This window comes from Xiphophorus maculatus, chromosome 1, assembly GCF_002775205.1.
Source record: "Xiphophorus maculatus strain JP 163 A chromosome 1, X_maculatus-5.0-male, whole genome shotgun sequence".
NCBI classification, from domain to species: domain Eukaryota; kingdom Metazoa; phylum Chordata; class Actinopteri; order Cyprinodontiformes; family Poeciliidae; genus Xiphophorus; species Xiphophorus maculatus.
The window spans coordinates 15,669,314-15,682,842 of record NC_036443.1 but is presented as its reverse complement, the minus strand read 5'-3'; the positions used below and the strand labels follow the sequence as shown (position 1 = coordinate 15,682,842).

General features: G+C 39.1%; 1 protein-coding gene across 3 annotated transcripts in view; it reads left to right on the top strand.

Moving 5' to 3' along the window:
* Nucleotides 1-13,529, top strand: part of LOC102226233 (low-density lipoprotein receptor-related protein 1-like) — a 93,036-nt gene that overhangs the window by 33,423 nt on the left and 46,084 nt on the right. For all 3 annotated transcript variants that reach the window (XM_014469659.2, XM_023330809.1, XM_023330806.1), the window contains exons 4-9: nucleotides 3,773-3,892; nucleotides 4,103-4,231; nucleotides 4,403-4,666; nucleotides 12,152-12,314; nucleotides 12,619-12,841; nucleotides 13,328-13,517. In XM_014469659.2, the coding sequence (XP_014325145.1) occupies nucleotides 3,773-3,892; nucleotides 4,103-4,231; nucleotides 4,403-4,666; nucleotides 12,152-12,314; nucleotides 12,619-12,841; nucleotides 13,328-13,517 (1,089 nt within the window). The remainder of the gene's footprint in view (nucleotides 1-3,772; nucleotides 3,893-4,102; nucleotides 4,232-4,402; nucleotides 4,667-12,151; nucleotides 12,315-12,618; nucleotides 12,842-13,327; nucleotides 13,518-13,529) is intronic.

Below are 13,529 nucleotides of genomic sequence, written 5' to 3'. Positions count from 1 at the left end.
TCTTCGATTATTGCAGAGGCCTCATGCAGGTTTATGTGTGCACTCTCACCAGCTATGACATGAGGATTTTGAAGCTGCCTGTGCATAGACAGATATTATCAACTTTATTCACAAGTAGGTCTCGACCTGAATTAGTTTATTGGCTGCTGTTAGCTGAGCTGTCTTGCTTGATAAGACATATTTTATTGCCACTCTTTACGCAGAGATATTACAGTTTTACGAGTGATAGTGTACTTTTCAACAGGGAAAAAACTTGAGCATTACATTTGGTCCATAATTTAAGCTACAATTTGTTTGGGAAAGTCCAAACTTTATTTGTTTAGGTTTTTGTTATAGGTGCCTTTAGCTGCTTTTGCTGTTTGGGACTGAATGTGGTCACTGTTTGCTCATTACTCAAGCTGCCGCCCTGCATGTTTACAAATGGTTACTTTGACCCCTTTTTGATTATGAAGCCTTTAAACGGTTCCCAGTAAGTACGTGCACTGTTGGTGTGCTTTCCTACACTCAGATACTTGAAACATTTTATAGCAACAGTCTTTAACTTAGAAGATGCCAGTCATACACACACCCATCATCGGTATAAATATTATTAATTTAACAGAAGTGAAAATGTCCTTTTATGCAGAAGTAAAAAATTACATAAATGTCCTTCAGCAAGTTGCAGAGGAACCAGACACCTTACATTACCTTTAATTACACTCTGGCATAGTTATCACATAGATATGACCACTTTTTCTTTGAAAAATGCTGAAGTCCATTTAAATTAGTCGGTTTCCCGCCACTTATTTGTCTTTTAAGCAAAGTCTGTACATTTTCAATAAAGCTGAAAATGCACAGCCATTTCAAAAGCTTAATGTTAGTCAACTTCATCCGTTCCAAAACCATTTTTGTCATCTTGATGATCGTTCTGACAAAACTTCTAATTACATTACAGGAAGCCAAAAAAAATTATTTCACTGATACCATTTCTAAGAATTTTGCCAAAATATACAACCTCAAACATGCCAGTGCGTTGTTGACGGCTGCTAAAAACATTTTTCTAAATGTCTACTTGTGGAGACGTTTAACAAAATATCAGTGTGCCTTTAAATATTATTTTGAACTTGTTTAGAGAACATCCAACTGTAGTTAATTTTGTTTTTCTCTCCCTTGCCTCCCCCCCAAAACAACAAAAACCAGAAAAACTGTTCACCTCACAGATGAACTGATGACTCGCCGTATAATCTAGTCTGAGTGGCAGCCAAAAAGAGATTTGTCTTTTGATTCATGCTTGAAGTAGAAATGAGGTAATGTGATGAAACACTCCATGACATGTGTAAGCTCCCTTTAGGAAGCCTGAAAAAGGAAAAGGCATGTCTGCACTAGTTTCTAAACAGAGGAGAAAGCAAGGAATGCTGTGCAGACTTTAACATGATTGAATAATCTGGTGTTACATTTGGGATTTTGTTCAGTTTTTGCCTTCAGTTACTCACAGCAAAAATGCATTGATGAACTAAAATTAGTTAAGTTGATTGAGTATGACAATCAATTGGATCCAATGATCTAGAGTAAATTTTGACAGGGCAGTAAAGAAGTGTGATCCTAGTTGGCACATACTCTATGTCCAGGTCTGGCTCTCCTTGGATGATGTTTCAACCCTCTCTGTGATATTATAGATTCTTATGAGTTGCAGCTGCCCAACATTGTTGGGAATTAGAGGAAAATGCAATATTTGTTCTGTCAGATTTAGTTTTTGGATGTTGGCTCACTTATCTAAATAAGTACTGTCGGCTTGTTGTTGGCCTGTGATGGACTGGCGGCTTGGATAGGACGTGCCCCACCTGTTGCCCTTTCCAAGGATAAGCAAAGATACACAGAGTATATATGAATAGTTGTTCAGGTGTTTCAGCATCTTGTCTTAAACCAATATGATGCCATTTGCCCTAAGAAAGGTCAGCAAACTGCTTCTGTTTGCTGTTCAGCAAACAGCATGAAAGCGCATAAATGTTTTCATCCATGCAGTAACAGGATGAGTGGCTGTAGTTCTTTATTCTGTCTCTGGAATGTCTTTGATTCATCCATTAACCCTTTAGCAAACATCCAGAATCTTTCCATTGGCCTGAGGTTGTCTAACTTTTTCTAAATCTTTCTTTCCACGTCCATATAACATCTTCTATTTCTGCCCTTTTTCAGTTTGCTAGTTGTCCTTTCCTGCTCTTGCCTCAAGCTTTTGTTTTTTTTCTGTAGCTTTTGAACTACCTCGTCAGACATAGGCATTCCCAGATTCTTGTCTCTTAATCTGATGTCATTTTCACGAAAGAAGTCCCAAGCCTAAGATAAAATGTTGATCAAGGTTTTTCAAGTGTGATGGATTACAGAAGGGAAAGTTTGTCAAGAGCAGTATTTATGTTTGTGGGGCTATAATTCCTGTCAATAGTCATGCACTAATCTAGAAATGAAAGAATAACTGGTTCTTATTGTCACTTTCATCGTTATCACAATAGTATCACAAAATATCTGGATAAATATTTAAGTACATATCGCCCACCCTTTCTGTCAAGTATAATATTTTGTACCAAGGATTTTGTTTTCAGAATACCAAACATATTAGGGATGGTTTGGGTTTGTAATATTAAACTATGGTATTTGTTCATATTGCCCACCCATAGCTAGACACTAGGGTACAAAGTGGAACACAATGACCCTGGACAGAGGTACACAGTGTGAGTATTTTAGCTCTCGAATTGCCTGTGGTCTCTCCCAGTGTGAGGCTCAGTGAATGGATTCGATGTGGGCCACAGTGTGAGCTGGGGGACTCTTTCTTTCAGATATGCCACAACAAAAGATTCATTATGACCCAGAGTGCCACAGGCTTTATGTAACAAGGGCCCTTCACTCGTCTACTCTTCACTCTTCACAGCTAGTTACTCTTTGCATGACCAGCTGCCATATATTTGTTGGTTATTGTGGTAAATAGTCATATTTTCTTGGTCGTCTATATTTCTACTTGTGTAAAAGGTGTTTAAATTTGGACATTTATTAAAAAATAGCATCCATTAATATACTCAATCATGTTTTTTGAACAGTTTTGTTGTTTTACCTTGGTAGTTTTGACATTAATATAAATAATGTTTTACAAAAAATAACTTCAAATACATAACTTCCCAGTCCAATGCTCCTAAGAACGGTCGTTAGAGGAATAATGAGAAGCACTGTTGTGATCACCTGCTGAAGGCACGGTGTCAGGAAAAAAATAGGAGCTTCTTAAAGAGACAGAGGCCCAATTTCAAGGCGTTGAATTGTGTATAAGTAATGTTTGATATATGCTGCGGGTAAAATAGTTATTTGATTGTGCCTGGAAACTACATAATACCAGCGCTTCACGAACCACTGCTGTAGACATGATTTGTTTTCACCCAGTCTCATTTACCAGACGTCTTACAAAGGAAACAGCACAAAGTCCAGGGCATCTCAGGCTTTTGAGGGCTTTCAAAGCAACAACCTATAATAGGAAGCTGATCCTACTTATCTTAAAGCCTAGACATACATCTGCATGCACACCCACACCCTGCAGAGGCCACGATGAAAGGATGTTTGGATTCCTCTCCCTCATTTCCTGCCAAAAGATACATCATCCAGCTCTAAAAAAAGTAATCCATAATCTTTGCGACACCGGTTATGGCTGGATAGCATGTTTGTGTGGAAAAATTCATAGGAATCCTAACTACCTACGTTGACATTTAATTTTCTTTTATAGTGTTTAACTCTGGATTTCAATTTTCTTTCTGTGTAGAAAAAGCACCAGAATGTGCCGCCTTTGGGTGCGAGTTTCACTGCGGAGTAACTCATGACGGGCCGCGGTGCTACTGCAGAACCGGTTACGAGGTCGCTGCAGATGGAAAGAAGTGCAAAGGTAAGTGGTAATTTAGCAGATGTATTCAAGTGCAGCCTACCTAAGTCCAAACGCAATCATCTGATTGCGTTTACTGTAAAACACAACAAAAAAAACAAAAAACCTGATTGTTTTTGTTTGATTATTTTAGAAAAAAGGTAAATGTGAAACAAGATTTGATGAAACAGCATATTCTGTAATACCCGTTTTCCTGTGTTCTTTGCCTGGTAGATTTCAATGAGTGCAGTGTGTATGGGACATGCAGTCAAACGTGCACAAACACAGAAGGAAGCTACACCTGCAGCTGTGTTGAAGGCTATCTGCTGCAGCCAGATAACCGCTCTTGCAAAGCCAAAAATGGTGAGTAAAAATAATTTTAAAAAAAGAGGCAACATCCACCAGTATTTACTGTTTCTACTGGGATTAGAGAGGGTTTTCTGTCTGCTGTGGGAATGACTCATTTACAACAGTCACATCTGCGTGGCAACATTTAATGTTTTCTCCCATATGCTTTGCAAAATCTTTGCTCAGAGCCAGTGGATCGTCTGCCTGTTCTGTTGATCGCCAATCTCCACGGCATCCGATGCACATCTCTGAGTGGCTCAGCGTCCCGACTGTCTGTCCCATACACCAATCAAACGATGGCGATGGACTTTGTATATGCTGAGGAGACGGTTTGCTGGATAGATGTGGGTGATTCCCCCGCTGCCACTCAGCTGAAGTGTACCAGTATTCAAGACCTGAAGGCGAACAGCACAAGCATCCGACCTGTCAACATCACCCTCAGCTTGCACCGTAAGTGTTTTTTTCTCTCTCTCTCTGGCAGAAAATGCAAAAAGCATTTTCAAACATTTATGTTTTGTTTTTATTTTTTCCTGGTGACTTTTAATCTGCTCAGGAGTACAATTTCATTAAATTTTGTCACTTGTCACTTTGTCACTCAAAGTTATACCATTATAAATCTAGCAGGTAAAACTCTAAGCTGAGCTTTACTTTAAGGCTTGCCAGTAAAAAGCAGCAACACCTTGACATACAACTTTGTCTTTGTCTTTACGCAATCTTCATGTTGCTGATTTATTGTGATATGAGGTCAGCTGTTTTCAAAATAGTGCATCAGACATCACCAGCCTTCAAATCTTGTCAACGTTTCATTAGGATTTAGTTTTCTGCTTTATCCATTTACAAGATCAGCAAACGATCAATTGCAATACTGTTGCTGAAAATTGTGATAACAATACCGATTATTACAGATTTTCTGGATTTCTATACCATTCCAGCATGTCCCCACCACTTTCAATTACCTTCAGTATCTCTGGTGGTTAAAGTATAAATACATTTCTAGCACTAAATGCCACTGGTCCATCTGATTAGCCAAATTTATTACTGATATGCAGACTGTCATAGCTAACAATTGAAATATCATACCCTGTCAAATATTGCATCCAAGCAGTGCTTTACATTTGCAATATTGCACAGACTGATATTGCAATGACGATTGTGATTTTGTTGTATGGCGTAGATCTAGCCCAAAGACAGTGGTTTTCTGCTGAACACTCTTCCATTCAGACCAGATTTATACAGTGTACAAGAAGTTATTGTTCTGCTGAATGCTCCATCTGCGTTGGGAGTATCAAACTCCATGGACCTCTTGGTTTGTGTTTCTTGGATTGTTTTCTCTTCCCAATCTGACAGTTTATGTGGATATGCCTGGTTATGTCTGCAGTTGTGCGAACAGCTCGTGATATTTTATATAAACTCACTATGCTTTAAACTTATCCATTATTTTATCCTTATCGGTCTGCTGTGTTTCTTGGATTTCATGATTCTGGTACTTCACTACTGCTCCCGAACAAACCTCTAAGGCTTTCACAGAACAGTTGCATTTATGCTGAGATTAATTATCTACAGGTGAAATTGGTTGGAATGGATTTTTTTTTTTTTAGGGATGTCAAGTCAAGGGATGCTGAATAAAAATGCACGCCATAGTTTAACTTATGAACATTTTGAAAATCATATGTAATTTTTCTTTAACTTTGTGCTCTTCTTTGTGTTTAATTGCAATTTTTTTCTCAACAATTCATCACAGTTTGTGGATATATTGTGATAAAGTGTAAAAAAGATACATTGAATCTGGGTTTTTAGGGATTTTAAATATATTTCGCTTAGTTTGTTTCAGAGGTCAGTTTAGTTCCAGTTGAAATAAGAGACAAGAAACTATTATACAAAATATAAATAGTTTGTATGCTTTTATACATAATACATTTTTTTATCAACTTATTATTTTTTTTTAAAATAGCAGTTGTTGAGTGTAGGTTAAAATTTTTAATACATTTTGAGGCACAAATTTAAAAGCTCCTCTTCAGAAAAAAAATATTGGAAGAATAACTTTTTTAGTATCTCCTTCTTTTCTTCTGCCTTTTCTGTTCAGGGGTCAACCCAGCAAATCCTCTGTCTCCATTTAGTCTTATTCTCTTCATTCTCCACCCTCCACTACATGTGGTTAATCACCTCATCTGTAGATCTCCATTTTGAGCTTTTTCTCTTGGCCTCCAGCCCTGTGGCTCTAGCATCCGCTGTCCAAACCATCTCTGTCTTTATCTCCAGAACATTCAGCATGAGCTGTCCCTTTACTATACTTATTCCTGATCCTATCCATCTTCATCACTCCCAAAGAGAACCTCAATGTCTTGACCGCTGGAACATCGAGTTCTGCCTCCCGTCTTTTCCTGATCTTTAAATCATACATCACTCTCACTTAACACCTTTGCGTTCAGTCTTCCTGGCGCCCTTTCATCACACCTGATAATTTTCTCTACCCATTCCACCTGCTTGCACGCGATTCTTCATCTCCTTTCCACCATCCAGACCTCAATCCCTAAACACTTAGTCTTCCGCCTCCTTTACTTCTACTCCGCGTAAAGTCACCATTCCTCTTGTACTGCTCTCATTTACATGTATGTATGAACCATTTGAGTTTGCAAAGTAAAGAAAAAAAGTTTGATTTTGTAGTTCTAGCTCAGTTAGTCTATTCATCCTTGCCACCTCACACTAGATCTGATCTAGTGTGAGCTTAGACTTTTTTTTTTCCCTAGAAAACCATTTTTACTTTTATAAATCTTCCACAAGCTGGACACTTTGTCCCAGCAGATTTAGTGGCAAGATAATGCATGTTTGTTTATTGAGTAATGATGGCAAGTGAAACATCTGGCCTTTAGTTCACAAACACACACAGACACACACACGCCCACCCCCGCACGCCTACACACGCACGCATACGCTCTAATCACTAACACCCACACGCACAAGCTGTCCAAAAGACACAGCTTATGATTGCTCATGTTTTCAAGAGTTAGTCATATAATGCTGACAGGAATTATGTTTTATAACAGACCAGACAAGTTTTATGTTTTATCCTCTTGGCTTACGGCGTGGATATTATATAAGAATGAGTTTAGAAATGTAGTCAAAACATGGAGAGCAGGGGTGTGGGTTTATACACATTTCTCTGTGAACAAACACATGGGAAGTCTCTCTTGAAAATTAGCCTCAGGCGTAGAACAGCCAACATGTGAAAAAACATAAAAGTGGCGACTCTGTAACACGATAGAGGTTTTGTACGCACATGTGAACATAAAGTTGTATAACTACTGTCTATTTGGGAAACTTCAAAGCAGGTCTCAGAGTTTTAACTCTCAACTTTCTCAATTGTAACTTACCATTTGTGTTGGACCTTTTGTTGTAATTACAAAGAAGGCTTACTGTAGTTACAGCTGATAACTGTAATCAGTCAGTTTTAATAAAACAGGAAGAAGCTTGAGAATTGAAACAAAATTAAAGAAACCATCTTTATTAAGTTTAACCAAAAAGATTGTTGTTGTTGTCTTCTTTACCACACGTTTTTTTTTTTTTTTAGTTTGCCATCCACTCCAGTAACAAACTTGGATGTCTTTAAGCCTGGTGTAGTCGGAGACTGAGCCTGAATATAACTTCTTAAACATCCACAAGGTGTTTTCCAGGACTGAATAACTATGGAAAAGCAAAAAAAGTGAATTAAGTAAAAATCTGAATGTGTTTTTTATGTGATCATCAATCCATCTATTTATTTTTAAATCCCAGCCTTAACAGTAGACGTAAAGTTTATTTTTTATTTAAATGGTAAATGTCCTGTACTTATTTAGCTCTGAATCTAGTCCAGTAGACTAGATTCTCGTTACGTGATGCAAATCAGTCATTCACCCATTCATGCACACATATGCTAATAAAAAGAAAGCGCAAATAATAGCAATGTCTTTTTGTAGAGAATTGACTGCAGCCTTTGTAGAGAAATCTATTTGGATATGTACTCCGAACCAGGAATGGTGGAATTGGGATGCGATGCGCTTCGGTGACACAGACTTCTTTCATAAGTTCATAATAATAAGTTTTGCTTTGAAAGCAACTCAATGCATATCCAATTAGTACCTCACATGGAAGTGGCTCAGATCAGATTATTTTGTGGGGGTGAAAAGATCAGAATTGTCTTGAAAAAGTTAGACATGGGTTGCGTATGAGCAAAAAAAAGCGGATTTGGGTCTCATTTGTCTGCTGCTACATTGTTGCTAAAGTTGATGGGATGAGTGGAGGAGCTGTGAAAGACTTCAACAAAGTTAAAGACCTGATAAGATGAAGGGAGAAGGAGAAGGCAGTGATTTGCTGTCTCTTGGCGGCTGTATGTAAGAGTATGAGTAGTCATGAAGATGCTGCTTAAAATTCCCCTCTATATTCCTGAATCCACCTCAGGTTGTATCCAGTTTGTGTCCAGTTTAATACTCAGACACACTCATTTTAACCCAATTACTTTAGACCCTTTGTTTTTATTACTAGCATGACTTTGAGCAGTGGAACATTTTTCTGTCTTGTATGGTTTCTGAAAGCATGAGACAGCAGGGCAGATAAGCAGATGAGGGATCCAGATGCAGCTTTGCTCTGTCTGCATGCGATCCTCTGACTGGGAAGATAAAAGTGAGCAGGAGCTAACCATCCCATCCTTCCCACCCTCTGCACACAACTTGATAAGAGACAGATGGGGGTGATCGCAGCTGTGAACTCTGCTTTCATTGCATTGCGTATTTTAGGAATACCGAGAGTTTTTAGGCGACACATGTTCAGATCTTCGTTGCGGTTTTGGAGTAAAAATCCAAAACAAATCAAGTTGGTAAATTAGTCCACAGACATGTGGCTTCCTTGTCTGCATGTCAAGCTAAAAATGCATGATGTTGTCTCTCATCTTTGTGTTGACAGCACTTTATAGATACTTCTTGGTGTTTTTGATCAGAGGAGTTCACTGTTTTCCTCGTAGATGGCTGCGCAGATTATAGACTTGATAAAACACAATAGACCTACGTACTTTCATCTGAAACAAAGAACTTGTTTCAGCCCCCTGTCTTGGATACTTCGGGATTCTCGTGAAGCTCTGACTTGCAGCAGCAGACTGCTGTCAAATTGCTGTCAAACTCTTTGAAAGGTTTTTCCTTCTGCTCAATTTTATTACATTTCAATATACTTGCATACAATATTTGTAAGATTCTTGTGGTTAGGGTTTCGATGACCATTTATAATAGAATCCTGTAGTTAATATAGAGTTAATTAAAGTCTATTCACATATTGAGACTAGAAACTAAAAACGGCAGCACTATCTTTCACAGTTTTTAGGAGGATTTTTATTCTGCTACTTCTGTAGCATTACTTCTACTCCTGCTGTCAGACCTCTCTAATCCACCACCATATTTTTTTCAGGAGGATATTTGCCAGTTTAGGTTGATTTCCTCTTAAATATGTCTCTTGACTATACAAAACGATAACTCGTCAAGCTCCAAAGCAGAGCTGCTGAGAGGTCAGGAGGTTTTTGCACAGAGTAATTGGATCATTTTGGCAAAGAGAGGATCACAGAGGGCAAATGATAACCATTCTCTTTTGTTTTCTTGCTTTGCTCCAACATGCACTCAACAACAGCAATATGCAAATGAAGGAGATGGCATTAAAGTAGATATACTGTGGTGCTTGTATTGAACCATGAAAAACCAAATAGGCCATGTGAGCAAAATACCTGTGCTGCCTTATAAAGCGCGATTGCTGTTGGCAATAAGAACAGCTCAGTCTGTGAAATGTTTACTCACATAAGAGGGAGTCGGGAGGTGTTGCAGACAGGATAAGAAAATGAGTTGTAAGTGTAGGGTGGTTGGAGGGAAAGGGTGGCTCATTTATTTTCCCGGCAAAGTTTCCACTTTCCAGAATTTGCATGGCTTTAGACTGGCTGGCTCTCTTTGGATAAGGGGGTCTGCAGAGTTGTTGCACAACGTAGTTAGCTGCTGGGTTGCACAACTTTCTCTCTACTCTGAATCTACTGACTCGTGTGGAAGCACTTCCAGCTGGCCCCCTTGTGAAGAAGCAGGGTTTTAAAAGGAGATAACTGGAGTATCACTATCCCCTCCTCCCTCTAAGATGAGCTTTTCCATTTGTTCCTTTCTGCTGTTGCTGTTCCCTGCTAGTAAATCCATCTTACTGAAGGCACCAGAAGTCCACTCTCTGTGGTTTTCCTGTTTTCTCTCCCAACACTGTAACTTTAGGCATACTTTAACTCCCATGTTGAACTTGCATTTTGAAGCTCTTTGTATGTTTGGTAAGTGGTGTGGAGAGGTTCAGAATTGAGCCCAGATGTGTCTGCGCTCTGTTGCGTAACTTTAGGCTGCACGGTACCAGCGCAGGCATTTCTATAAAGAAAAAGAAAAAGTTTCTGACTCGCAGCAAGTTTCAGTTGATGAACTTATACTTTGCTCATCTGTGCTTCAGTAATCAGCCAGTGAGATTTATTTCTCAATTTAAACAGGTCAAACTCGTATTTTGCACAGAGTCTTCATACACAAATTGAAAAGATTTACTGTCATTATTTCTGTTCACTTTTGTTTTGGTAAAAAAATAAAAGATAAATTCAGTTTTTATGTATATTAGAATATCACATAATCTATAAGAGCTTAGATTTAAAATTGAATTACAAAAGAAATACAAAACTTTGAGTGTGTTCATGTCTGAATATGTATGGTGGTCAGCTTGTTTCCTATTTAAAAAAGCCACAGTTTGCAACAAATCTCCATTCAATGCATTTCAAGTTCCCCTCTGTGAACTGTGGTAGCACCGTTGCATCGCTGTCATATTTGATTCTTTAAAGGATGAAGTATTATCGTTACTATGTCGAAAAGCCTTATTTATGCAGCTCCCACCTGAGATGTAAAGACAAAACCAAAATGGAAATGTATTCAGAAGAGAGCGTGCATATTTTATGAGTCTAAGAATTCAGAGAAGATTAAAGAGCAAAAATGTAGCAGTGTAGGAATTGTCCCATGTAATCAACTCTCATCCCAAATTCATGTCTCCGGTGAATGTGACACAAATCATCCAAATAATTAAAGACTTAAAAATGTGTTTTAATAGGAATGAAAATGATTCAGTTTTTTTTTATGATTTGCCATGATCTAAATATTTTTCAGAGATCAGTATCAGTCGGTTTTGGTCAGCTCTGCTCTGCAGGTCGGATACTGAAAAAAAAAAAAAATTCAACTTATTAAATGGATTAAAACTGAAAAGTGCTTCTGTTTTTGTTCTTTAAAGAAATCGGCCTACAAATTTTACTTTGATGCATTCGCATTTTGAATCAAATCTGCAGGAGGTTAAGAACATGCTTCGATGATGAATGATAATGTTGTGACTGTAAAGTCAACCTATTAATGTTGTTCTTTAGCTAAAGGTTCTTGTTCTCTCAATGGATCACTGTGTGAGATGTGTATCTATCTGCAAAGACTGTACAACAGTGATGGTGGTGGAGCATTTGCAGTTTGATTTTCTTCTTTTTTGCCTTTTATTTTAAAAAAAACTTCACCTAAGCATTCTTTTCCCAAATGAGCATGTGATGCTTGCCATATGTGAAAGAAATCCCAGTTTTGACTCTTTTGGAGAGTACTGAGTTACTGCACAAGCCTGCTTCCAGGAGTTTCATCCCACACTCAAACTGTAACTTTATATTTTTAATTTCCTTCCCCATGCTGGGGATGGAAAAACAGGAATGTTGAGAAAACACATAAATTAGCTGCTTTTCTTTTGTGTTCGAAAGTTGTAAGGAGTCATAAACAACAGGACATTCCTGGTTTTTGTCCCAGATTTATGACTGCTTACATGACACAGTCTTTTTTAAATGACAATCTTAATGTGCATTCCTCCTCTCTCTCCTTCCCTCCCTTCACTTATCAGATGTGGAGCAGATGGCAATCGACTGGCTGACTGGAAACTTTTACTTTGTCGATGACGTGGATGACCGCGTGTTTGTGTGCAACAAGAACGGCCAGACTTGTGTGACCCTGCTGGACCAAGAGCTGCATAACCCAAAGGGCATAGCCCTGGACCCGGCCATGGGGTTTGTATATTACGCCTCAGTCCTCCTGACCTTGTGTTGCCTTCTTATCCCAAGTGCTGCTTAAGCAATACTTGGTAGGGAAATGCTGTCTTATGATCAGACGAGGTGCTGACCAAGCAGGCAGGCAGAAATCAAAGCACTTTTTTCAGACAGAATCACTTCACAGCTTCCAACTTTAGGTTTCTGGGGTTAACCAGATTGCATGATTCAGTTCCTTTTTTTTTCTCCAAATGTTCTCTGTTTACCCGTCAGGGACCTTGATTTTTTTTTCCAACCTCTTCAACCTGCTGCTCCTCCGATGCAGGAAACTGTTCTTCACGGACTATGGCTCCACGCCCAGGGTGGAGCGTTGCGACATGGACGGCCAGAACCGCACCAAGCTGGTGGACAGCAAGATCGTCTTCCCTCACGGCATCACCCTGGACCTGGTGAACCGGCTGGTGTACTGGGCTGATGCATACCTGGACTACATTGAAGTGGTGGACTATGAGGGCAAGAACCGACACACCATCATTCAGGGTCTGCTGGTGAGGCTATAGGGAAGAGGATGTGGATACCTGTTCACTGTAAAAAAAAAGAAAAGAAATACTGAACCACAGCGACAGATGTTCTCAGAACCACCACATGCAGAATATCCTTCACATCAGTAGCAGTAAACATTTGCTTGCCGACCATGTCAACTTTAGAAGCAACACTGTTCTCCTTGTGACCTCCTGCGGATCTATGCCCTTTCAGCCCTTTTTATTTCTCTTCTAATATTTCACCATGAGCGTCGGTTTTTACAGCTAATGTCTCTCTAAGCTATTTACTCTGGCGACACTTAAATCTAACTTATCCAGAAGCAATAATCTTATTGAAAGGTAAATTAGGTTTTATTTTTCCTAACTTGTGTAGATCTAAAATTTAAGTTATTAGGGTTTTAGTTAGTCTTGAGTTTAATTGACTGAAAGTGGCAGAAATCCTCCAAGCTCACTTAGTGCCTGCGTCCACTTTGCTATCCCTCTACCTTACAGATCGAGCACCTTTATGGACTGACTGTATTTGAGAACTACCTCTATGCAACAAATTCAGAAGAAGGCAACCTCAACCCAAAGACAAGTGTGATCCGGGTGAACCGCTTCAACAGTTCCGACTTCCAGGTGGTGACCCGTTTGGATCGGGGAGCCGCGCTCCACGTGTACCACCAGAGACGCCAACCTCAAGGTGCGCAGCGTG